The sequence below is a fragment of the Idiotropiscis lumnitzeri genome, chromosome 9 (genome assembly GCF_059441095.1).
Source record: "Idiotropiscis lumnitzeri isolate Australia: NSW breed Sydney's pygmy pipehorse chromosome 9, RoL_Ilum_1.0, whole genome shotgun sequence".
Taxonomy (NCBI): Eukaryota; Metazoa; Chordata; class Actinopteri; order Syngnathiformes; family Syngnathidae; genus Idiotropiscis; species Idiotropiscis lumnitzeri.
Window position 1 is genome coordinate 21,791,044 of NC_142399.1, and position 27,324 is coordinate 21,818,367.

Here is a 27,324-nt window from a genome sequence, read left to right on the forward strand (position 1 = left end):
GCAGGATCTGTCATGATCCGCGTCGGGCATGACAGCCTTTTGTTATTGTTTTCGTCACCTCCCTGCCATGTGCTTTTGTTATTGTTTTCGTTCTCACCAGCCACGCACCTGTTCCCAGTTCATCATCACGCACCTGCTTCCCATCTGCTCCACTAAGTACCCGGACTATTTAAACCTTCCAGACCGACAACGCAGGGTCGGGTCATTACCCTGTTTGCCCCCTGTTGCCGCGTCACTACGGACTCTCACGACTCGCGCTTCGTTCCCGTTATTGCTCTTGTCATCATTCCCTGTCCGCCTGGTTCGTTCCCGTCTCGTGTTTGGTCCTTGTCCTCGTCCAGTTTAGTCTCGTTTAGTTGCCTTTTGTTGTTTCTTTGTCCACGCCCCGTTGTTTGTCCCTGCTAAGCTCCGCAATAAATCTCCTTTAAGTTTCACCTACCCCTGCTTCCTCGCTTCTTGGGTCCACCTCCTCGTCGCCGCAAGGCGATACCTGACAGAATGACCCGACCACGAAAGAAGGACCCAGCGAGGGGCTCGCGGCGGCGTCATGGACACCGCCGCACGGACCCCCCCCATCAACCCGCCGATCAGCTCAGCGCCACGTCTGCCACGCTACCCGCTTACCCCTCTTACGAGGACCCCAGCTGCCGAGCCCCGTCCCGGCTCCTCGACAGCTGATGAGCCCCGTTCCGGCTCCCCACCAGCTGCTGAGCCCTGTCCCGGCTCCCCGCCAGCTGTTGAGTCCCGTCCCGACTCCCTGCCAGCTGCTGAGTCCCGTCCCGGCTCCCCGCCAGCTGCTGAGCCCTGTCCCGGCTCTCCGCCAGCTGTTGAGTCCCGTCCCGACTCCCTGCCAGCTGCTGAGTCCCGTCCCGGCTCCCCGCCCGCTGCTGAGCCCCGTCCCGGCTCCCCGCCAGCTGCTGAGCCCTGTTCCGGCTCCTCCCCAGCTGTTGAGTCCCGTCCCGGCTCCCGGGCAGCGGATGAGTCCCGTTCCGGCTCCCCGCCAGCTGATAAGCCTTGTCCCGGTTCCCCCCGAGCTGCTGGGACCCGTTCTGGCCTCCCGAGAGCTGCTGACCCCCGTTCCGAAGCCTCGCCAGCGCTTCAAGTCCCTTTTCCGGCGGAGCACGTCCGGCGTCCGCCACCAGTCCTGGTTCCGGCGGAGCACACTCTGCGTCCGCTACCAGTACCTGTTCCGGCGGAGCACGTCCTGCGGCCGCCACAAGTCCCTGTTCCGGCGGAGCACGTCCTGCGTCCGCCACAAGTCCCTGTTCCGGCGGAGCACGCCCTGCGTCCGCCACAAGCCCCTGGTCCGGCGGAGCACGCCCTGCGTCCGCCACCAGTCCCTGTTCCGGCGGAGCACGTCCTGCGTCCGCCACAAGTCCCTGTTCTGGCGGAGCACGTCCTGCGTCCGCCACCAGCCCCTGTTCCGGCGGAGCACGCCCTGCGTCCGCCACAAGTCCCTGTTCCGGCGGAGCACGCCCTGCGTCCGCCACAAGTCCCTGGTCCGGCGGAGCACGTCCGGCGTCCGCCACCAGTCCTGGTTCCGGCGGAGCACACTCTGCGTCCGCTACCAGTACCTGTTCCGGCGGAGCACGTCCTGCGGCCGCCACAAGTCCCTGTTCCGGCGGAGCACGTCCTGCGTCCGCCACAAGTCCCTGTTCCGGCGGAGCACGCCCTGCGTCCGCCACAAGCCCCTGGTCCGGCGGAGCACGCCCTGCGTCCGCCACAAGCCCCTGGTCCGGCGGAGCACGCCCTGCGTCCGCCACCAGTCCCTGTTCCGGCGGAGCACGCCATGCGTCCGCCACAAGACCCTATCCCGGCGGAGCACGTTCTGCGTCCGCCTCCAGTCCCTGTTCCGGCGGAGCAGGCCCCGCGTCCGTCACAAGTCCCTGTTGCGGCGGAGCACGCCCTGCGTCCGCTACCAGTCCCGGTCCCCGCTGCGCCCGGCCCGCCGCGGCTCCAAGTCCCTGCCTCTGGTGCGCCCGGCCCGCCGTCGCTCCAAATCCCTGCCTCGGCGGTGCTCGACGATCCGCCGTCACCCCAAGCTCCGGTTTCGGCGGTGCTCGACGATCCGCAGAAGCTCCAGTTCCCTACTTCGGCAGTGACCGACGACCCGCCGTCGCCTCTCGCCTTTGGCCCGGCGGTGCCAGAGGAACCACCGCCACTCCTCGCCTCTGTCTCGGCGACTTCTGACGATCCGCCACTGCTCCTGGTTCCTGCCTCGGTGGTGGACGACGACTCGCCATCGCTTCTCGTCTCTGCCTCGGTGGCGCTCGACGAACCACCGCCGCATCTCGTCTCTGCCTCAGCAGCGCCCGACGAAGCGCCACCGCTCCACGTTCCTGTCTCGGTGGGGCTTGACGACCGACCGCCGCTCCACGTTCCTGTCTCGGCGGGGTTCGAGGACCTGCCGCCGCTCCACGTTCCTGTCCCGGCGGGGTTCGAGGACCAGCCGCCGCGCCACGTTCCTGTCTCGGCGGGGTTCGAGGACCAGCCGCCGCTCCACGTTCCTGTCCCGGCGGGGTTCGACGACCAGCCGCCGCCGCCGCCGCTCCACGTTCCTGTCTCGGCGGGGTTCGACGACCAGCCGCCGCTCCACGTTCCTGTCTCGGCGGGGTTCGACGACCAGCCGCCGCTCCACGTTCCGGTCTCGGCGGGGTTCGACGACCAGCCGCCGCCCCAAGTGCCTGCCTCGACGGCGGTCGACGTCCCATCGCCGCGTCTCGTCCCGGCTCCGGCGGGGTCCGGCGTTCCACCGTGCCTCGTCTCCGTCTCGGCGGCGTCCGACGTCCCGCCATCGCTCCAAGTTCCTGCCTCGGCTGCGCCCGCCTCAACGCCGGTCCAAGCTCCGTCCTCTGCAGCACCCAGCGTCCCGCCGCCGCCCCTCGTCTCAGCCCCATCAGCGGACTCAAGGTGGCGTTCAGGTCGTCCCGGACGTCCGCCTGAATGGCCCCATCGGGACGCACTGGTCTGGCCACCCGCACGGCCCCCTGAAGGGCCACGAAAGGACTCGCTGGTCTGGCCCCCCGGGCATCCGCCAGACCGGCCTCGATCACGGGTCGTTGACCCACCTCCCGACCCCTTCCGCCCACCCTTGTTTTTGGGACATGGTTTTTTCTTTTTTGTTATTCTTGGGGACGTCTGGAATCCGTCCCTTGAGGGGGGGTACTGTCATGATCCGCGTCGGGCATGACAGCCTTTTGTTATTGTTTTCGTCACCTCCCTGCCATGTGCTTTTGTTATTGTTTTCGTTCTCACCAGCCACGCACCTGTTCCCAGTTCATCATCACGCACCTGCTTCCCATCTGCTCCACTAAGTACCCGGACTATTTAAACCTTCCAGACCGACAACGCAGGGTCGGGTCATTACCCTGTTTGCCCCCTGTTGCCGCGTCACTACGGACTCTCACGACTCGCGCTTCGTTCCCGTTATTGCTCTTGTCATCATTCCCTGTCCGCCTGGTTCGTTCCCGTCTCGTGTTTGGTCCTTGTCCTCGTCCAGTTTAGTCTCGTTTAGTTGCCTTTTGTTGTTTCTTTGTCCACGCCCCGTTGTTTGTCCCTGCTAAGCTCCGCAATAAATCTCCTTTAAGTTTCACCTACCCCTGCTTCCTCGCTTCTTGGGTCCACCTCCTCGTCGCCGCAAGGCGATACCTGACAGGATCCCTCTTTTCTACTGGGGGGACTGATTCTGGCAGGTGCTGCCACAATAAGTACTCCCCCTCTAATCACAAAAATATTAACCCCAACCATCAAGTGACTTATTCTGTGTATTTCTAGGATCAGTTTGAGTAAGTGTGACAAATTTGAGCAGGATCCCTCTTTCCAAAGCAAAGTTACTGGGGGGGATACAGATTCTGGCAGCACCTGCCACAATAAGTACGCCCCCTCCAATCACAAAAAAAGACCATTACTATGAGCACCGTATATGCCCTTCCATCATGTACTGAATACTATTTTTTTTCCATGTAAACCTGACAAAGGTGGTGATGATTACACGAAATTAAATTTACTTTACTTTATTTAATTAAATCACCCTCTGGTTTATTTTAGCACGAGGGCTGTACATCACTCGCACAAAGTTTAACAAGATTTATTCATAGGTTCGTCACGTAAATATGATAAACCATGAAAAAATAAGACAAAGTAAGTATTCATGTTCTCCCCATACCTGCGTCGGTTTCCTCCTTGTACTCCAGTTTCCTCCCTCGTTCCAAAAACATGCATGGTAGGTTGATGGAACACTCTAAACCAGGGGTGTGCAAACTTTTTGATTGGCGGGCCACAATGGGTTCTAAAAATTGACAGAGGGGCCGGACCAAGAGCAGATGGATGGAGTGTTTTGGTAACCTCACCTCATCGGAGGAAAAATAAATACATTTAATTTTAAATGAAAGTGAAAAAAAGCATTACAACAATATATGTCATTGAAAAAACACAGTGTTTAGAAAATAAAACTTTAACAAGGTTTATTCATTTAATATTTTTCAAGTTCGGCTGGCCGGATTAAAACGTTTAATGGACCGCACGTGGCCCCATGGCCGTATTTTGCCCACGCCTGCTCTAACTTGCCCCGAGGTTTGACTGTGAGAGCGGATGGTTGTTTGTCTGTGTGCCCTGCGATTGGCTGGCAACCAGTTGAGGGTGCACCCACCAACTGCCGAATACAGTTGGGATAGGCTCCAGGATGCCCGCGACCCTCGTGAGGAGAAGCGGATCAGATGGTCATCCACAGCTTCCAACACGTGACAGTCTCAGCAACCCTCCCATCCAGTCGGCCTGCTGTACTTTTGAAGGAAATCGAGGAGTGCTTCCCTCATTTGCAACTGGCATATCTGCTAAGTTAACAACACTCAACTGGCTGAAGTTCTTCAGTCCAAGTGTCTCCACACACTCAATTAGGTCCAGGTCAAAAACTGTCAGGTTTAAATGCCCTGACGCCTTCAAGAGAGCTTAGCTTACTGAAATAACTTACTAAAGGTGGCTGAAGGCCAGAAGAAACCAGGCAAGGTTGTTTGTTTTTACCGTTCGCGAACGGGAGAGAGAGGCAGAGAGAAGACAAGCGACTTGCTCAGTTCAGCTCCGCGCACCCTCTGGCCTCCCGTCCCGCCGCCTCCTCTTTTTATTAAAGCTTTACTCAAAACTTAACTGACAATGAAGGTCTGTTTAGACAAAAAGAATCTCCAGGAGACAGAAAATTAACTGACAATGAAGGTCTGTTTAGAAACTAAAGCAAAAATGTAAGTGTGTGTGCGTGTGCTAAAGCAAAAATGTAAGTTTGTGTGTAATGATACAAGTAGTGTATAAAAACATGATTAGAAATACACAAACTGATTACATAAAGTTACTTGAGGTTAATGTGGTCTTCAGCTTATCTTACAAAAACCCACAAAGGAACCAACTGATGATCAAAGAATAAACAAAATTACACATAGAATAGATTATTAAATTATAAAACAACCAACCCAATGTACTGAGGACAGCATAAATATTACAAAATGACTGAACTGTTATAGTGTGTAACATTCTATAATACAGCAGTATTACTTTGTGAAATTTATTTGTTATCGTATTAGCACTTAAATATATATGTAAATGTATTTGTGATTGATTGCGTATGCATTAATTTGATTACTGCATTTCTCAATGCAGGTGGTGCCAAAATCTGTATCCCCCAGTAACTTTGCTTTGGAAAGAGGGATCCTGCTCAAATTTGCCACACTTACTCAAAATGATCCAATAAGTACACAGAATAAGTCACTTGATGGGTTGGGTTAATACTTTTGTGATTAGAGGGGGGGGTAGTTATTCTGGCAGGTGCTGCCAGAATCAGCGTGTTCTCCAACAGGATACTACCTATCTGTATTTTGCCACTTAATTTGATCTAGCTGGAAACACGATAGCTAACTTCACTAATCCTCTCCCCTTTTCATCGTGTTTTGATCACTGAAATTCACTTATGGTAGCTTCATTGATTGCAAAATTTCTTTGGTCTCACAAATGCAAATGCGGGTAATTTCCCCCCCAATTTCGGCGGAATCAAACGCTCACTTAACGTGTTAAATTGTAGCGAATGGTGTGCTGAAAACCGCACCGACGGATACTACCACTTTTATGCAAACCCTAGTTTCAATTACAGCAAATCAAAAACCCAAAATCATACATTCTTCATGCCTTTCAATGAAAACAAACGTAGTAAGATCGCGCCGCCTTCAGTCAATGCGTGCGCGCCCCCGCGACAGGGGATACAGATTTTGGCAGGGGGTAAGTACTTTGGCACGACAACACTCACGCAAGTAAACGAGCTACTGCAACAGCAAAAAGATATGTTCACAGCATTAATGCAACAACAGCATGAACATTTTAAAGGATTTGTGAAAATTATAATAGACTCAACCAATTCACGATTTCACACTATTACCAAGGAAGTCCAAGAAATAAGAACAAGCATACACTTTACTCAAAATGAGGTAGATGACATTAAAAAAGCCCATACAAATCAAACTGATAACTGTAAAAACAAGCAACTAGAAATGTATAAAATATGTGACAGTATGATACTATTAACAGACAAAATCGACTACTTAAAAGGCCAGATAAGACAAAAAGATTTAGTCATTGATGGAATCGAGGAAATACCTGGAGAAACATGGACTGAAAGTGCAAAAAATTTTCAGGGAAAAGTTGCAGGTCCAAAGAAATATTGAGTTGGAGAGAGCCCAACGCACTGGGAAATTCGAACCTGGTATAATTAGACCCAGGTCAGTTGTGGTGAAGTTTGAAAAATAAAAAGGATAGAACGATAATACTACAGAGAGCTAAATACTTCAAAGGATCTAACATTTATATAAATGAGGACTTCACTGATGCTGTGCGTCAAAAAAGAAAAGAACTTCTGCTAAAATTAAAAGCTGTGCGTGACACAGGGGACATTGTATATCTAAGACATGATAAACTCATAATGCACCCCTGCACCAGCACACCAACACGGCATACTCAACTACATCACCACCAAGCAGCATGCTGAGAACTGTAACTGAACCACCTGATCAACAACGATGGACCCAACTACAACAGTAAATCTATATATTAAAAAAAAATTGACTTCAAAACCTTTGAATATGCTGACTACAAGAGATCCGATCCTGAAAATAACTTGGACCCAGACAACCAAAATTACAACAATTTTCACAGCATAGTAAATTCTGAATATTATATGGATGATCAATTTAACACAAATATTAAAATGGATAACGCACTTTCAATTATACACTTTAATAGTAGAAGTCTCTATAGAAACTTCACTAAAATCAAAGAATTACCTGACTAAATTAAACAAATTCAAAATAATTGCTATATCAGAAACTTGGCTTGATAATAAAAAAATAATGACATGAACATGGAAGGATATACATTATTTACAACAAATAGAGAGGATAGAAATGGAGGTGGTGTTGCAATATATGTGGATAATTCTCTTAGATGCAATATCATAGATTGCATGACAAACACAATAGAGAACATAATGGAATGTTTAACTATTGAAATATACACAAAAACATATCACATATCATCAGAAGCTGTATTTATAGGACACCAGGATCATGCATTGACATATTCAACAAAGAATTAATGAACATGGTTAGTCACTCTAATGACAAAAAAAACACGAATATGTGGTGACTTTAACATTAATATGCTAAACCCAAACGGACACCCAAAAACAACAGATTTTATAAATACAATATATAGCAACAGTCTTTTCCCTGTAATTACAAAACCCAGTAGAATAACAGTTGATACAGCCACACTAATAGATAATATATTTATAATTAAAATTGACTATAAAATACAAAATGGACTCCTAATCAATGACATAAGTGACCATCTTCCTGTCTTTGCAGTTCTTCAAAATTATTTCGATAAAAAAACAAAGGTAACAACTCAAATATCAGAAATAAGACCAGAAACACAGCGTTCCATTGCTGCCTTTAAGTTGGACATCGAAAATCAAATCTGGTCTGAAGTTTATTCAAACAAAGATCCAAATCTGGCACGACGCATTTCAATCTATAATAATCTCCTTATACAACAAATATTTTCCATTAATTAAAATAAGCGGCGCGGTGGCGACTGGTTAGCACGATGGCCTCACAGTGAGAGACAGCATCGGTCGTGGTTCAATCCCGGCTCCGGGCATCCTGTGTGGAGTTTGCATGTTCTCCCCGTACCTGCGCGGGTTTCCTCCGGGTACTCCGGTTTCCTCCCACATTCCAAAAAACATGCATGGCAGGCCGATTGAACACTCTATATTGCCCCTAGGTATGAGTGTGAGCGCGGATGGTTGTTCGTCTCTGTGTGCCCTGCGATTGGCTGGCAAACAGTTCAGGGTGTCCCCCGAAGATAGCTGGGATAGGCTCCAGCACCCCCCGCGACCCTAGTGAGGAGAAGCGGTACAGAAGACGGATGGATGGATGGATAATTAAAATAACTAAGAAGTATAAAGGCTTGATAAGCCTTGGATGACAAAGGGTATAGAGCAGCCATCGCCAAATGGCGGACCGCGGATCCGGGATGATTCGGACCGGACCCATGGCCAATCTATGATGATTTTTTTTCAGGGCACATTCGCAAACGTTGGCGCTGCAATTCTAGTAAATACGGAAAAGGCGTCACTGATTTGAGCCAATCAAATCTTTTGTTTACGATCCACTGCCAATTGCGCAGCAGACCGGAAAAGAGTGCCGCTGACAGTATGCCTTGCTAAAAAGTTAGCGAGGTTGATGCGTCTTATTTTAAATGAATGGACGGAGAAATGTAGTTTTGTTCTGGCTGCAGCCGATTCAAAACCAGTGTGCATCATATGCTCCGATACCGTCGCAACATTGCGAAGCGCCACTACGAAACAAAGCACCGCCCTTTTGTGCAAAGTTATCCGCAGATGTTTGAGGTGAGCGCACGCAAAAACATCGAACTTCGAGTTCAGTATAACAGATTTTTACATTTTCGTTTACAGCCCAGCGGCATGCAAACGAATGTTCACTAAAAGTATGATGGATTTTGGGGAAACATAAAAAAACATTCAGTGATGGGGAAGTTGTGAAGGAGTGCTTAAATGCGGTTGCACAAACATTATTTAAAGGAAAACACAAAGCCCAAATAATCTTCCAAATCCCAAGGGCCCTGACTCCGTTCCAACCCAGATTTAAGTCACTGGCAGGGGAGTCACAAACTCATTTTTCTCATTGAGAAGTTAAAAAAATATTCAAAAGAAAATGTGGTGTCAAAGCTCATTTTGAATTAGTTTTTCATGAGGACAGCCATTTTTATTGATTGTGTACTGAACATGTTGACCTGGTTTACTTGAATAATTAGGCTTTCCGTTTTTATTAGGCTGATAACTCCGTGATTTAAGAAAAAAAGGTAAAAGATGTTAACTCAATGCTTTGCACTTGATATATTTCTGCAGGAGATATTTTACTGTTTTTTTCTGGAAGTGGCAAACTTAGGTTCCTGGAGCCACATTTTCTTGAATGTGAAATTGTGAGGTCCGCTTTCCAGCCGAATGTGGATCCTTAAAACGCTGACAAGGAGGAAATGAGATATGGCAAGGTTTATTGGGACCGCTAGTAAACAATCAGAAACCAATAGGCAAGGTATCTTGCTATCAATTTATGGTAATAATTGGAATATCTATAATTACTGTCGTCGGGTGACGATAACGTAAAACGCTGGTGGACCAACTCACACCAGGAAATCAAAACGAGAAACCAAAAGAGCTTGCAACGCAAGATGACCGGGCCACACATTAAAGCTGTTACTGAAAATCATCCTGGAGAGAATTCGGAACAAAATCCGGCCTGAGATCCCAGATATTCAGTACGGGTTTGTTAAAGATCGAGGAACAAGAAATGCAATATTTGTTCTGAGGATGCTTAGTGAACACTTCATCCAACACCAACAAGTCAGCTACGCATGTTTCGTCGACTACAAGAAAGCTTTCGATCGGGTGAGACACAACCCACTGTTCGAAATGCTCAATGACATCCAGATCGATGAAAAAGACAAACGGGTACTGTACAATTTGTACTTTAACCAGACTGCAGCAGTGAGCCTACCAAGTGGTTTGACAGATTTTGCGCCAATTCGCCGGGGTGTTCGCCAGGGATGTCCAATGTCACCAGACCTGTACAACTTGTACAGTGAGGTCGTCCTTCGCGCGCTTGACGAAATCGAAGAAGGGATTCTGTGTGGCGGTCGAAGGCTTAGGAGTAGAGATGGATCCATGATCCAGGAGCGGGGGACCCACTGCCGCTCCCCCGGACCATAGCCTTCCCAGTCGACCATGTACTGGACTCCCCTTTCCCTGCGCCTGGAGTCCACGATCACCCGTACCGTGTACACCGGGTCGCCGTCGATGATCCTCGGAGGTGGCGGCGGGGCGGTAGGTGGCACCAGAGGGCAGGTAGGAGCCGGCTTGATGAGCGAGACGTGGAAGACAGGGTGAACTTTCATGGTGGGAGGCAGCTTTAGACGGACGGAGACCGGGTTAATGATGGCATCGATCTCGAAGGGACCCACGAAACGTGGTCCTAGCTTGTGGGACGACCCCGCCAGGTTGAGGTCGCGTGTTGACAACCAAACCTTGTCCCCGACCTTGTAACCCGGGGCCGGACGCCGGCGACGGTCCGCGATGCGCTGATTGCGCTGCGCCGTACGGGACAGAGGAGCCCGAGCCTCCCTCCAGATCTGGTGGGCTCTCTTGAGGTGACGTTGGACTGAGGGGACCTCTTCTACGCCAGCCTGAGTCGGGAACAGCGGGGGTTGGTACCCGTAGGCTGTCATGAACGGGGACCTTCCTGTAGCCGATGAGACCAATGTATTGTGTGCATACTCGACCCAGGGCAAGTGATCGGACCAGGACGACGGCTGATCCATGCAGACACACGCGGGAGACGAACTGTGGACCTCGATCGGATACCATGTCGTCTGGGATGCCATGCAGTCGAACCACATGCTGGACCAGGAGGTGAGCCGTTTCCAGGGCTGTCTGAAGCTTGGGCAGGGCGACAAAATGGGCAGCCTTGGAGAACCGGTCCACTATGGTGAGTATGACAGAGTGTCCCCGAGAGACAGTGACAAAATCCAGAGCGATGTTGGTCCAAGGGCGTGCCGGAACGGGTAGCGGCCGGAGAAGCCCTGCTGGAGCCTGATGTGACGACTTGCTGGTGGCGCAGGCGGGACAAGCCTGAATGTACGCGGTTACGTCGGTCTTCAGCGATGGCCACCAGAACCGTTGCCCAATCAGGCCCAGGGTGCGACGTATGTCTGGATGACAAGCCAGCTTGGAGGCATGTCCCCATTGGATTACTTCAGCGCGGTGCTGCGTCGGCACGAATAGCCGGCCTGAAGGACAACCCGTTGGAGCCCCGTTCCTTTCTTGGGCCTCCCGGATTTGCTGCTCCAACTTCCATTGTAGTCCTCCCACCAGCCGATGACCGGGCACCACGTTAGCCGGTCCTTCTTCCTCCCAGGAGTCGTGGATGCGTGATAGGGCGTCAGGCTTCGTGTTGCGGGAGCCGGGACGGTACGTGATGGTGTAGTTAAACCGGCTGAGGATGAGAGCCCATCGCGCCAATCGTGGATTTAGTCTTTTCATACTCCGTATGTATGAGAGATTTTTGTGGTCCGTGAAGATGATGAACGGTTCTTCGGTGCCCTCCAGCCAATGTCGCCACTCCTGCAGCGCCAGAACCACGGCCAAAAGTTCCCGGTTTCCAATGTCGTAGTTTGACTCTGCTGGAGAGAGGCGACGGGAGAAGAAGGCGCAGGGGTGGAGTCGCTGGTCAACCGGAGACCGCTAGGATAGGACGGCCCCCACTCCTGAATCAGAGGCGTCCACCTCTACAACAAATGGAAGGTCGCAATTAGGATGGTGCAACACCAGCGGATTAGTGAATGCTTTCTTTAGGTTTGAGAACGCGGCCTCGGCTTTACTATCCCACGAAAACCGGATTTTAGTAGAGGTAAGACGAGTTAGGGGCAACGCCTGACGACTGTAATCTTTTATGAATCGCCGGTAGAAATTAGCAAAGCCGAGGAACCGTTGCAGTTGTTTTCGCGTGCCATTCCACGACTGCACGAGTCTTAGCCGGGTCGGCCTTGAGTTGCCCATTTTCTACGATGAATCCCAAAAAGGGAACTGACATCTTATGGAATTCACACTTCTCGGCTTTAACATACAGCTTGTTCTCCAAAAGTCGTTGTAATATTGCCCGAACGTGCTGATGATGCTCTCTTACGGAACGAGAGAATATGAGTATGTCGTCTAAGTACACGAAGCAACACACGTTGAGAATGTCCCTGAGCACATCATTGATGAGGGCCTGAAATACTGCCGGCGCGTTTGATAATCCGAAAGGCATGACCAAGTATTCGAAGTGACCCAAGGGTGTTTTAAACGCGGTCTTCCATTCGTCCCCCTCCCTAATGCGGACCAAATGATAGGCACTACGGAGGTCTAATTTGGAGAAGACCGTCGCGGACTGCAGCGGGGCGAAGGCCGAGTCGATCAAGGGCAATGGATACCGGTTCTTTACCGTAATCGCGTTTAGCTCTTTGTAGTCGACACATGGGCGAAGAGTCTTGTCTTTCTTTTCTACAAAGAATAAACCGGCTCCAACTGGAGAGGTAGATGGCCTGATCAACCCCGCGGCCAAGGACTCGGTAATGTATTCCTTCATTGCCGCCTGCTCTGGCTGCGAGACCTTGTATAATCACGCTGAGGGAAGCACCGGATCTGGCAGCAAGTCAATTGCGCAATCGTAAGGGCGATGTGGTGGTAAGGACTTGGCGCTGTCCTTGCTGAACACGGCGCGGAGATCATGGTAAATGGAGGGTACGTTTTCGAGGTTGACCTCCTATATCGGTGCGGCCCTAACCTGTACGCCCTCTTCGTCGGATCCAAGGCAACGGGCGTAACAAAAGGGGCTCCAGTTTTGGATGGATAGCCGACCCCAGTCGATGACCGGGTTATGGGCCTTTAACCATGGAATTCCGAGTACGATTGGAGCGGCTCTAGCCGGCATAACAAAAAACGAGCGCTTTTCGATGTGGTTCCCTGACAACTTCAACGTAAGAGGTTCAGTGAGGCGTCGTATGTCAGCCAATAAGCGCCCGTGGAGGTCACACAACTTCTCGGACCGATCGAGCTCCGTAACCGTGCAGCCGAGTCGAGAAACTAAGCCCGCGTCTATAAAACAATCATCTGCCCTTGAGTCGATCAGTGCGCGGATCTTGATAGCCGCGTTTCGTCCGATAACCTCCCCATCTACCTCCAGTCTCAAAAAGTTCCCAAAAGTGTCCTGCTCCTCCGCCGGGAGGACGGGGTGCTTCCCCATGGAGCTGGTGGTCGCGGAAGGATTGACCGCGGGCTCACAATGTTCCGGAAGACGAGGAGGAGACTCTCGGCGGGCGGACAGCTCCGGGCAACCCGCTACTCGATGACCCTGAAGACCACAGTAGAAACACGCCCCCGAACTGCGCCACCGCTGTCTCTCGCCGGATCCCAGGCGGCTCGGCCCCCGCTGTATGGACCCGTCGGCGGGTGGAAGTTCGGGAACCCGGAAACGTGGTGGCTCTCGGCGACGCTGTAGCTGACGGGAATCCATGCGACTCGCTCCCAGCTGCATGGGCTCCACGGCTGGTAGAGGTTCTGGAACCCGGAAACGCTGTGGCTCGGCTCCGCGCTGCTCCACCCCTCGCTCTCGACGACGCTCTCGCAGATGGTTATCGAGACGGATGGCCAGGGTGATGAGCTCCTCCAGCGTGTCGGCGTCATCGCGGACCGCCAGCTCGTCCTTCAGCGCAGGATTCAGCCCTCTCCGGAAAACAGACAGCAGGGCGCAGTCGTCAAACCCACTCTCGGCGGCTCGAATGCGGAAGACGATGGAGTAATCAGCTACTGATCCGGAACCCTGGGTACAGTCCAGCAACTCTGCTTCGGCCTCTTTTCCCCAAATCGGATGGTGGAACACTCTTTGGAACTCCGCAAGGAAGGCGGGAAAGGAGGAGCGGAGTTCTGGGCGTGCGTTGCTCACAGCCATGGCCCATGCACTCGCTGGACCAGTCAGGAGGCTCATCATAAACGCTACTTTTGTACTCTCGTGCGCATAGGTCAGGGGCTGCTGATCAAAGATCAGCCTACAGTGGTGGACGAACGGGCCGCAAAGGCCGGGTTCTCCGCCGTAGCGGTTGGGATGAGCCAGATTAGGCTCCTTGAACGAGTAACTCGGAAACTGGGTTCCGGGAGGGGAAACGACCGGGTTAGGACCCGGAGTGACTGGCGGTAACGGGGAACTCAAATGAGCATCTAAGCTCGTGAGCTTGTTCGCCAGTTGGCCGATCGCGTCGCGCAGGGTGGCGAGCTCGGGCGCCTGTTGGCCTACTAGGCGTCCTTGACTGGCCAGAGCGTGGTAAATTTTCTCGGTGTCAGCGGAATCCATGGTCGGATTATTCCGTGAGCCTCGGCTGGAAAGCGGTGAATGTGGATCCTTAAAACGCTGACAAGGAGGAAATGAGATATGGCAAGGTTTATTGGGACCGCTAGTAAACAATCAGAAACCAATAGGCAAGGTATCTTGCTATCAATTTATGGTAATAATTGGAATATCTATAATTACTGTCGTCGGGTGACGATAACGCAAAACGCTGGTGGACCAACTCACACCAGGAAATCAAAACGAGAAACCAAAAGGGCTTGCAACGCAAGATGACCGAAACGACAATTGCTCACCTCCGAAGGGTGAGGGAAGTCCAAACGCGAAAACGAGAAAGAAAAGCGAGCCGAAGAATAGCTGAATCCTAAATAACATAAACATACAATACACCATACACGGATCAGAAAAGAGGCGAGAACTATAACATGAGCACAAGGTTGAGAGCAACGTGGGAACAATAATCCGACGCGGGCTTAAATAGTCCGTAATCACGGTCTTCATGGGTCGCAGCTGTGTGGCTCGGGAGCGCGTCTCGCTCGCGGCCGGGCCCCAGGATCGCGCGCCGTCGGAACACGCCCACTCAGCTGCAACAAGAACAGGCGGATCGTGACAGAAATAAACGCCTTATATTTGTTTGACTGGCAAAGGTGTTTAATGGGAACATTGCTAAATATTTAGCTCTGTTGAAAATGACTAAATATTGAAACTATATAAAAATGTGAACATAGGCTAAACATTAAGGGAAGTTGGACTTTGGTTCGGACCTTTTAATTGGAAGAAATTTTAGTCGTAGACCTCTGTGACTTTTAATTAAGTACCTCTAACCGAGACCAATCAAACTCCAAGTCAAAATCAATGTAAACGCAACTGCATTAGAAAGAGTGTATGAAGAATAAATTTCTTGGAGTAGTAATTGATGCCAAATTATCCTAGAAGTCACAAAAAATAAAATGTCAAAAATTATTGGAATCTTATATAAAACCAAGGATGTACTAAATAAGAAGTCTCTATACACATTATATTGTTGACTATTATTACCATACCTGACTTATTGTGTGGAAATATGGGAAAATGCCGATAAAACCAACACTCTACCTCTTTTCAAGCTGCAAAAAAAGCAATTAGAATTATTAATCGATCAAAATTGAATGAACCTACAAATCCATTATTTATCAAATTAAATACTATGAAATGTTATGATCTTGTTGAATTTAAAATCACGCAAATAATGTATAAAGTACCAAATAACATGATCTAACACAATACTCAGAAGCTGTCAGGTTTGCTCGCCGGTGGGCGAGGAGGAGATGGACCCAGAATGCGAGGAAGCAGGGCAAAGGGTAAACTAAAGGGAATTTATTAAATTAATCAGACGAGGACAAACAACGTGGCGTGGACAAACAAACGTGGCAGGGTGCAAAATAACAGAGACAAACTAAACGTGACTAAACAGAACAAAAACTGACAAATAACGAGGACCGTGACAAACACTAGGGATCGTGGGCATGAGCGTGGGCATGAGCATGGGCATGAGCATGGGCATGAGCGAGAGCGAGAGCGAGGGCGAGGGCGAGGGCGAGGGCGAGGGCGAGAGCGAGGGCGAGAGCGAGAGCGAGAATGAAAGTGGCCGTGACAGTCCGTAAAGGGAGTAGCAGGAGAAATGTTCCGACGCTGAGCTGTCGGCAAGGGGTGCTTAAATAGTCCATGATTAGGGGAGCAGATGGGAGTCAGGTGTGCGCGGCTAATGGGGAACAGGTGCGTGGCTGGTGGAGACGGAGTGCTGAGGGGAAACGCCCCTACTCAGCTGACCAACATAAACATAGGGCACATGGCAGGAAGGTGACGAAAACAATAACAAAACACTGACCTGCCCGACACGGGTCATGACAGAAGCTGTTCGAAATGAGAGAAAGTTGTTACAACTTAAGGGGCACAAGTTTGTATACAAAACCCAAACCAAGAACAGACATTAAGCATACGTGTGTTTCTGTAAAAGGTGTAATTCTGTGGAATGATTTTGAAACGGACCTGAAAAGACAGGGTTCGCGGTTAACCGCTTCCCGATTGCCCAGGGCAAGTGAAATTTGGCCACGGGCAAGGTAAGATTATGGGCAACATACCCGACCGGGCAAGCATTTTTTAAAGCAGCCAAATATCTTTAATTCCGACGAAAACTGTGGCGTGATCTGTTTGTGTGCACTGTATGGTGATGGTTTAACCCAGACACCCCCTTATGTTGTGGTATGGTCCATTGGCCTTAATGGGCGGGCGCTACGGGGATCAGTTAGTTCAGTGAATGTCGAGTTAAAGTGGACGTCAATAAATCCCGCAGTATTGGAACTCGCTGTAGTTGCATCCTCATTTGAAGTTTGAAAAACACAACAAAAACCTACAATATTTCGGCCGAAAATTGACAGCCGGAGGTTTTCTTACGTTCTGCGCATGTTTACAAGTGGCGACGAGTTCGTTCAAATCCGAACATTTCGGATTCCTCGGACATGACTAAAATAGCTAGAATATTTTTAAGTAGACAATTCAGTTGCGAGTAAGGAAGGGAGTAATATTTGATTATTGGCTGTTAATTCATTAGCTCCATGATGTGACATAGTGTCAGTGACTTTGTTCTGTTTATGCTATGAAACTTATGGAGGCAGCACCACAGGCACTGGTCTTAAAGGAATACACAAATTTCCCACACTAATAATTTATTAATGTGATTCCTCAATTAATAGACTCTCCTGGACTTAAAATTGATAATCTGGATTGCTGTAATATCATTTTCCCAATTTAACATGCAGATTTGTTAATTATTAAAACTACAATTAACATTTTCAATAACTGCACAGGATGATACATGCTGTTGTGAGTAGGGTTTCATGGTTGATGATGAAAACAAGATTAATTTATGCTTATCAGATTATATGTTTATTTACATTTGTGGCGCACATTTTACAACCATAAACATTTTATTCTTAGAGAAAAAAAATTGTCACTTGCCCAAGTCGGGCAAGTAATTTGGCCACTCGGGCAAGGCAAATTTTAGTGGCACTTGCCCTATGGGCAAGCAGTTTTTAAAGTTAACCGCGAACCCTGAAAGATGTAAAACAAAAAAAATTAAAATACAAAAAAAACCTATATAAATCAAATATAAGTAAGTCAATTGCCTAAAATGTGAAATTTATATTATGTATAATACTGAGTGTAATGTAAATATTATTTTATATTATTAGATTTTATATGGACGATCTATTGCAGGCATCACCAAATGGCGGTGCGGATCCGAGCCGACAGATGGTTCGGACCGGACCCATGACCAATCTATGATGAATTTTTTTCAGGGCGCATTCGCAAACGTTGACGCTGCAATTCTAGTTAATATGGTAAAGGTGTCACTGATTTGAGCCAACCAAATCTTTTGTTTACGACCCACTGCCAATTGCGCAGCAGACCGGAAAAAAGTGGTGCTGACAGTATACCTTGCTAAAAAGTAAGCAAGGCCGTTGCGTGTTGTTTTAAATTAATAGACGGAGAAATTTAGTTTCGTTCTGGCTGCAGCCGTTTCAAAACCAGTGTGCATTATATGCTCCGAAACAGTCGCAACATTGCGAAGTGCCACTACGAAACAAAGCACGGCCCTTTTTTGCAAAGTTATCCGCTGAAGTTTGAGGTGAGCGCACGCAAAAACATCGAACTTCGAGTGCAGCATAACAGATTTTTACATTTTTGTTCACAGCCCAGCGGCATGCAAACAAATGTTCACTAAAAGTAAACTAAAACATTCAGTGATGGGGAAGTTGTGAAGGAGTGCTTAAATGTGGTTGCACAAACATTATTTAAAGGAAAACACAAAGCCCAGATGTGTGAAATAATCTACCAAATCCCAATGGCCCTGACTCCGTTCCAACCCAGATTTAAGTCACTGGCAGGGCAGTCACAAACTCATTTTTCTCATTAAGAGAAGTTAAAAAAGTATTCAAAAGAAAAGGTGGTGTCAAAGCTCATTTTGAATTAGTTTTTCATGAGGACAGCCATTTTTATTGATTGTGTACTGAACATGTTGACCTGTTTTACTTGGATAATTAGGCCTTCCGTTTTTTTTAGGCTGATAACTCTTTGATTTAAGAAAAAAAACGTAACGTAAAAAACGTTTTTCTGGAAGTGGCACCCTTAAGTTCCTGGAGCCACATTTTCTTGAATGTGAAATAAACGCCTTATATTTGTTTGACTGGCAAAGATGTTTAATGGGAACATTCCTAAATATTTAGTCTATAAGTGCGCTCTGTTGAAAATGACTAAATATTGAAACCATATAAAAATGTGAACATAGAGTAGACATTAAGGGAAGTTGGACTTTGGTTCGGACCTTTTAATTCGAAGAAATTTTAGTCGTGGACCTCTGACTTTTAATTGAATACCTCTGATCTATTGTATTAATTTAAATTAAGTAAAAATGCACTGAGAACAAGGGGTACGACTAGATAAGTTCTCTACTTCTTCCTACTCCCTATTGAACATGGAGACTGTGCTTATGAAATTCCTTTTTTTCTCTTCTTTCCTTTTAAATCTTTTACTTATGACTATTCGTTTCTGTTCTGTTTGTATGTTCAATAAAAATCATCAAAATCAAATCAAAATCAAATCAAAAGCGCCACTACCAACTGTTTGTGTATGAAGAGACATGAGGCAGCAGCGTGTGTTCAAGCGTGCCTGTATTTCCTCATTCTGACATCACGTAACCGCCCCACCCACCTGCTACAGGTGCATACAATTACAAGAAGGGGGTGGCGGGTGATACCATAATCCCTATAACACCAACTATGCGTACTAACTTGCATTGGGCCTGTTCACGGAGAAAGAGGAAGGAGATGAATAACAGGGAGACAAATAAGACCATAATAAGGTAAGTGGATTTGAATAGTATATTATCCAGCCAATGATGTTTAAATAAACTTCTACCGCTAGCATCTCTCCCGCGGTGGCATAATGCAGGCCAATTTTTTTCGAGAGGAGAACCGGGACAGATAATGGAAGTTATATCCGCTCTGCTTTAGTACGGTTTAGTACGGTTCCAGCCAGACTTCTGTGAAGTGTCACGATCCGTCTGTTTGTGTTTCAGCCGAGTGGGCGTTCCTCCCGTGCTCGTCCCCGGCGCACGTCACCTGGCAGGGAGAGACGCGCCCACGAGCCGCGCAGCTGAACCACATCGCGCTCTTGATTTCGGGCTACTTAAGCCACTGCCGCGGACCAGTCCGAGTCGGATTATTATCCTGCGATGCTCACGCTCATGCTCCTTGCTCTAGCTTTTGCCCCTCTTGTTCCGTGTGTAGATTATTGCGTTTGTTTTTGCCTCAGCTACTTCTCGGCTCGCTTTTCGTTCTCGTTTTTGCTGTTTGGATTTCCCTTATCCTTTGGTGGTAAGCCATTCTCGTTTTTTCGTATCCCTTGCTGTGCAAGCGCTTTAAGTTTACTCGTCGTTTTTCTTTCCTGGTGTGATTGTGTCCACCAGCGTTTTTCGTTCTCGTCCCTGCAACGGCTGTAATTATAGATACCTGATTGCATTTATACTTCCTATTCATTCGTATCTTCATATTGATGTGGATTGATTGTTTAGCTGACGGTCCCAATAAATACCTTGTTAAAGCAACTTTCCGTTGTCAGCGTTTTAAGGGTCGTGACATGAAGAATGTACGCAATTTCCCAAGCACTTAATTCCAATGTGTTCTTTAATTTTTTCTTTATAGCTTAGCTATCAGCATTACTTCCCTGTCATATGTTTTTGTTGCATGCATCAATCAGTCAATTCCAATTTATTGTTGTTTACAATGCATATTGTTTTACTCAGTAGTTCTCATCCTATTTTCAATGATTTTCCCTGTGTGAGATATTTTTTCAGCCAATTACCCATTGACCAGCACAAAGCATTTCTGAACAAAAGAAAAAGACTTAAAACTGTGTTCCGTTATCAACATGGAGTGTCCTCGTTTGGGATCTTACTACCAATTTGTCTCAAAAAGAAATCCTAAGCATAGCTATTAATAATCTATTAACAATTAAAAAGAAGGCTGATGACATTTCCAAGCATCAACACTGAATATTGTATTGTTGAATGTTTTTGGATTTAGTGAGATATTTTAGTGAGACACTTATGCTTGTGCGTCACTGAGGATCTTTTGTCATTCTTGGTGGCAGGGAGTCAGCTGCTGTATTCAAGCTTTTTTTTAATTTTTTTTTTTACTTGGGTGCTACTTTTTAAATATATTTTAAAATCTCAAGTGCAAGTGCACCATTTGAGAACCACTGGTTTAAATTGCATGTACCGTATTTTTACGGCCATAAGACGCGCTGCATCAAAGGGCGCAACACCAGTTGAGGGTGCTATTTCCATATTTTATGCATATACTAGGCGCGCCGCACTACAAGGCGCTAGCTCAGCTGCTCGCGCTAGCTCAGCTGCTTGCGAGCTGCTCGCGCTAGCGAACTGCTCGCGCTAACTCAGCTGCTCGCGCTAGCTCAGCTAGCGAACTGCTCGCGCTAGCTCAGCTGCTCACGAGCTGCTTGCGAGCTGCTCGCGCTGGCTCAGCTGCTCGCGCTAGCTGCTCGCGCTGGCTCAGCTGCTCGCGCTAGCTGCTCGCGCTGGCTCAGCTGCTCGCGCTAGCTGCTCGCGCTAGCTGCTCGCGCTGGCTCAGCTGCTCGCGCTGTCTCACCTGCTCGCGCTAGCTCAGCTATCCCTGTTTCAATGACAGATGTTCTGAAACTATAAGGAATCACTGTCAATAACACTGACTCTAATCAATAGAAGGTGTCATGGCAACAGTCTACTAGACAACGTCAGGGGAGGGACTTCACTGGTCACCACACTCCTTAGAGTCACGGTTTCAAATCAACACCAAAAAAAAAACTCAGCATACAAGCAAACAATTAAACAAAGAAATAAGATTAACACAAAACATGTATCTCTCATGCCATCTATATACCCAAAAGAATTAAAAATAACACAAAAAGATTATAGCAATGGCTTCTTGGGAGCCACTCAGCCTTAGCCAATTACCGCAATGGCTTCTTGGGAGCCACTCAGACTCAGCCAATCACATGGCTGTTTAGAGAGATGTGCATGGCTGTTTAGAGAGATGTGCTGTTGTGCTTTGGGCTTTTTGCAGTCTGTTGTCTAAACCTGGGACGTTTCTTGCTTGCAATAACATAAATGATAAGACAGACTACAACATTGTGGACAGCTGCCCTTTTGTCCAGCTTTCTCCTACACCATCACCCAAACACCATAGTCACATAATGTATAAGTCACGGTCAATTTGAAGCATAGATGACTCAGACTTTGACCAGCAGGGTGTGCTAACATGCGCTCCGTACAGCCCAATGAGTAAAAGGGTTGATGGTTGAGAGTGATGCTCAGTCCATATAATGGGCGCGTCGCTTTACGAGGCGCTTTGTTTGTTTTGTGGAAGATTAGGGACTTTAAAGAGCGCCCTATGGCCTGGAAAATATGGTATTTATATAATTAGGTTTATGATCCCTACCCAATGCTATTATATATTAGTACTTTTGCCCAAAGTCAGCAGGGATAAGCATTCAGGTGATCCTGAATGTAGGAAATTGCTAGTAGAAGGATGGATAGATGGATGGATCAGGTTTCTGAGATTTTTTTTTCATTTGGGACCCACTGCACATGTCATGTTCGGTGACTAACATTTGTTTTGTTTTCCAGTCCCCGGGACTGGTGGATGGGCGGAGCCTCCAGTGCACACCTGCTGGTCATTTCAATCAGCAGGGTATATAGGTGTTGGAGAAGGGGAAATTAGTCGCCGGAATATTGTTGCTGCTAGTCTGGTTTTGCTTTCTAATCGTGTGCTTCTGCCGTTCGCCACATTACTTTGTCCCACGTGAGTAAATTCCCGTTTTCAGTACTTCCTGTCTTCGTTGCTTTTGTTTGTCCTACATTGTGTAGTTAGGACTTATTTTTGTGTGGCTTCTAGTCACCTGTCTTTCTTCCACTTGGGCTGAGTTCCTTTGTTAGTTATTCACTGCGCTTCCGTTACATTAATTTCCATTAGTCTTTTTGTCTTTTGTTCTGGCGTATGACTTTCACTGCGCTCCGCCCATCTACTTGCGTTAGTTTTATTTCCGCGTCAGCGCTTTGCTGATGTTGTTATTGTTTTGATTAATTGCCTTCATTTCTTGTTCGCGTTCTCGTGCTCCCTTGGTTGAATAAAATTCAGTGTTTTGCTCTTTATTGGTTTGGCTCTGCTTTGGGGTTCGAAATTCTGTGCACATGACAGCACCACACTAAATTGTCAATATGTGTATGTTGCAGGACAACAAAAACTCCCATCACATCTCTCTCAGTCCTGTGGTCCATGTCAGGGGTTTGTGTGAGGCGGTGGTGGAAGCAGACCTGATTGATGCCTTAGAAAATTTTGGACCCATTTGGTAAGACTACACTGAAGTTTTCCAAAAATATGTAATGTATAGCGGTTCAGAGTGAGTCTGTGTGATCAGCAAGTAGACTTGTTGCTGTAGTTAGTTGAGGAGAAAACTCATCAAGTTAGGCTCTTTCTAGATAATACAGATTGCACAAGAAATTTACAGCAGTTCACAAAAACAGAGATGGCTAATTTACCTCTTTGTGAGGCGGAGCAACCTAGCAGCTTGGAGGAGTAAAATCTGATGATTTTTGCAGAAGTGAGGAGCGGGTGTGAGTGTGATTGGGAGAGAGCTCCAGCCACCCAAAACCATGCCCAGCTTTTGAAACCAGTTGGGTAGTAGCGGAACAACAAGAACGAATGCAGCCACAAACCGAGAAGTTCTGATTTCAAATTTTTTTTTAACAACCAATGCATAAGCTGCTCATCCATCCTTTTAGCTACAGTACAGCCAAATACTAATAGCTTGACTTCACACTGCTTCTGCATGATTATTATCTTGTATTAAGCTGGTGCATCTGGCCTGGAAGCTGTTAACAAATTGTCCAGACCAAGATCAATAAACTTGCCTGAAACTGAACCGGATCTCCATCATAGTGCAGCCATTCACTTAGTTGATTGCCCCAGGGTTCATGTGCGCATTCATGCGCTTGGCGCTTCAGCCTGCGTAAGTGAAGAAACAACTGGCACGGTATTTTTGATTTTGGGGAGGTGATCATGGTTTTTCCTAATTTGCGTTTGTTCCAAAATATTGTGCTGAACGCTTATGTATTTTCACAGATTCAAGTGGACAAGAGTAGTACCGTAAGGTGCATTTGAATTTTGGTTGCCGTTTCACACAGCATAATACAGTACAATACAACTTTATTTATATAGGGCATTTCACAACAGCTGGAGCTGTAACAAAGCGCTTTCCATATGGTGTAATATAAATTAGCAGGAAATTAGCACACAAATTAAAAGACAAACAATAGATACGAGAAGAACAGCAGAACAGCGACACTCTCATGGTGAGTCAAAAGCAAAAGAACAAAAATGTGTCTTCAAACCAGTTTTAAAAGTGGACAGAGAGGGGGCTTCCCTTACATTCAATGGGAGGTCATTCCATCGGGAAGGACAGACAGAAAAGGCACGATCCCCCCTGAGGCTGCGCTTAGTCCTCGGCACCTCCAGCAGCATAACTGACAAAACAAGCAATATTACAATGCTTATCTCCCTAATGTGGCATAGACAACTGCGATGAAAAAATAAGTAGACGAGCTCCTAAAGGGGGCGTGCTAATTCCTCTTAGATCCATCCCAAAAAAGCCCATAAATCACTGCAGAGTCTTTTATGGGGACACATTTGAGTAGTATTTAGTATGTTATTTCAACATGCAAACCTTTTATATCAGTGCCAATGTTCAGCCTTTCCAAGTGTCCCTTTAATAGTAAAGTAACGGGTAATAGTAAAAGAATGTGGAGTACGTTGAACAATATCATAAGTCCTATAGTTCTCCACAAATTACCTTGATTATTTAATTGAAAAGGATGGTGTAATTTGTAGTAAGACTGAGGTGGCTTGTGTTTTAAATACATATTTTTGTAAGTGCAGGACCCAATCTCTCAGTAAAAAAACTACAAAGCATTTGATGCAGTGAGCGGTCTATGGACTAATATGGAGCGGCTGGGCTGCCACCCAGATTTCCTCAGCATGATTAATCTGCTGCAGGAAGACCATGGTCAAATTAGGTTGAACAGCAACCTCTCTTAAGGTTCAGGTTGTGTTCTGCCACCATCCCTGTCCAGAATCAAAATTGCAATCACTTTTACTGTCTAAGTATGTAAAACACACTATTAATTTGTCCGGATAGTATGAGCTATACGAGTAATGCAGTAACAAGCAACTACAATAAACAAAGACATGACATACAAGTAGAGAAAGTCTTTCTGTAATGTAAGGCTGCCATTGTGCAGTAAAACCACCCAATTAAGATTGTGCAGCAATTTGGAGTCATAAGAGCAGGGAGTGATCAGTGGTGCAGCACTTACAATACTATGACGGTTGTGCATCTTCATGATGCTCAACCTTGGCGATGATGATCCTGCTTATATTTGCAATTGCTTTGATAAACAGTCTGTTCAACCTCAGAAGCCTACAGGCCCACCAAGACCCTTGAGCAGCTGATCCGTGACCTCCATGTGTGATGAAGCTTTCTTTTATAGTGTGGATTTTGATAACTGTACTTTGTGCTTGAGATTAACTGGATATGTAAAAATTATTTCATCCAGGCATGTCAACCGGGATAGGCTCCTGCACACCTACGATCCTAATGAGGATAACTGGTATAGGAAATTGATGAATGGATAGAAAATAGGAAAGTAAATCCATCAATCTGAAAATATACAGAAAATTTTGAAATGACTCATTTGTTTGCTTACTCTTTGTGTCTTTAGTTATGTCATGATGATGCCATTCAAGCGTCAGGCTCTGGTGGAATTCTCTGCTGTGGAGAGTGCTGACCGCTGTGTGTCAAGTGGAGCCAAGGCCCCTGTATATATTGCAGGTCTGAATGGTTTTACCATAAAAAATGCGAGTGTGACTTGTTTGACTTTAAAAACAAAACTAAACTAAACAAATTTACGGAGTGTGTACATGACTTTTACTCACTTTTAAATGTATTTAAACTACAAAGTAGTCAAATCAACAGAAAATGGAGCAATGTTCACAATTATACAATACAATACAATTTATTTATCTAGCGTATTTTACAACAGCCAGAACTGTAACAAAGCTCTTCCCATATGCCGTCATGTAAATTTGCAAGTAATTCGAACACAAATTAATCCACACTTCCGATCGATACCCGATGAACAGCAGAACAGTGACAGTCTCATGTTGAGTCGAAAGCTAGAGAATTAAGTGTCTTCAAACGGGTTTTAAAAATGGACAAAGTGGGGGCTTGCCTAACATTTAATGGAAGCTCAATGCCTAAACTACTATCACCTTAGGGGGAATGTTATTCATCTGTACAATTAAGCGACAACAAGCTCACCTTGCCAGATCCCAGAGAAGAAAATGTGGTGCCTGAAATGCTAACTACCATTGGTTCAATGCAGGTGCTTTTACAAGCACACATAAACAATAAAGAACTATTAACTAACTGGAAGCGTCGCAGATGGTGTATTGGTACATCCGTCTGACTTGCGGGCGGGCAGCGTGGGATCGGTTCCCACTCGGTGATGGTGTCTATGTCTGCCCTGTGACTGGCTGGCGACCTGTTCAGGGTGTGGTACACCTTTCTTCAGCTGGTGGTGCGCCTTTCGCCTGTAGTCAGTCGGGATTGGCTCCAGCACCCTCCCGCAACCCTGTACAGGATAAGCAGTGTGGATGATGACATTAACTAACTGGATGTGTTTGTGAGTAATAATTCACTCTGCAAATGAAACCGCAATTTGCATTAACATTGTCTTTTGCACCATTTTCTTTTTATTAGGTCAACAGGCATATTTTAATTACTCCACATCCAAGAGAATCACTAGGCCAACCAATGCTGACAATCCCAACAGTGACAACAAGGTCCTCTTACTATCTATTCAGAATCCTCTCTACCCTATAACTACGGTACACGCACACACACGCACCCACACACACACACCCACACACGCACCCACACGTCTGGAAAATGCATGATGTTTGATGGTGACATCATATGTTAACGGAATAGTGTGTAGAAATCATTTTAAAACCCCACTTCACATCAACGTAAATTTTTTAATATAATATTGATCTAGAAATCGCTAATGTTTCGCCGTCAACTTTCTGCAATGGATACCTGAAGGAGGCAAACTTAGAGAACGTAGTTCCTCAATATCATGACTACCTGATGTTTAACAAAGGCAATGCACTTACTTAGTCTTTTGAAGGAATAATAGAAGTGGTTTGAGATGGCATTTTGCTTGCACGTCTGCTGAAGAAATTGGTGTTAGGCTTGCAAAGTTCTGCCGCTCTGAGGCACCGTAGTGCGTGTGATTCTAAATGCACCCACTTCGAGCTTTACATTCTATAAGTTAACTGATGACAAGTGCATTTTACACACTGGCACTTGAATTTAATACAGACAATATCATTTGATTTAATCAAGACTGGTATGTATAGTCTTCAAATACAGTTGTGTAGTACCAGAGCTGAGCAGTCTATCCCGGCCGGACTCCCATATTTGGGGTGCTGGTCGGAGGGTGACAAATTTTAAAGAAGGCCTCGATTTAGTAAGGAGGGAAGTGGATTTTAGTCCACGAATCGGCCTTTGTGCGTGTGATGTGTTTGCAAGGCGGTCAAAAGTTCATATCAAAAATTGCCTCAGAATGTGCCCAAAGCGCCACTATCAACTGTTTGTGTTGGAAGGGACGTGAGACAGC

At 47.0% G+C, this 27,324-nt stretch overlaps 1 protein-coding gene across 1 annotated transcript in view; it reads left to right on the forward strand.

The window, feature by feature from the left end:
- hnrnpll (heterogeneous nuclear ribonucleoprotein L like) overlaps positions 1-27,324 on the forward strand; it is an 80,371-nt gene that overhangs the window by 5,178 nt on the left and 47,869 nt on the right. The window contains exons 2-4 of the mRNA XM_088304119.1: positions 22,819-22,934; positions 25,363-25,472; positions 26,403-26,530. Coding sequence (XP_088160245.1) covers positions 22,819-22,934; positions 25,363-25,472; positions 26,403-26,530 — 354 coding nt within the window. The remainder of the gene's footprint in view (positions 1-22,818; positions 22,935-25,362; positions 25,473-26,402; positions 26,531-27,324) is intronic.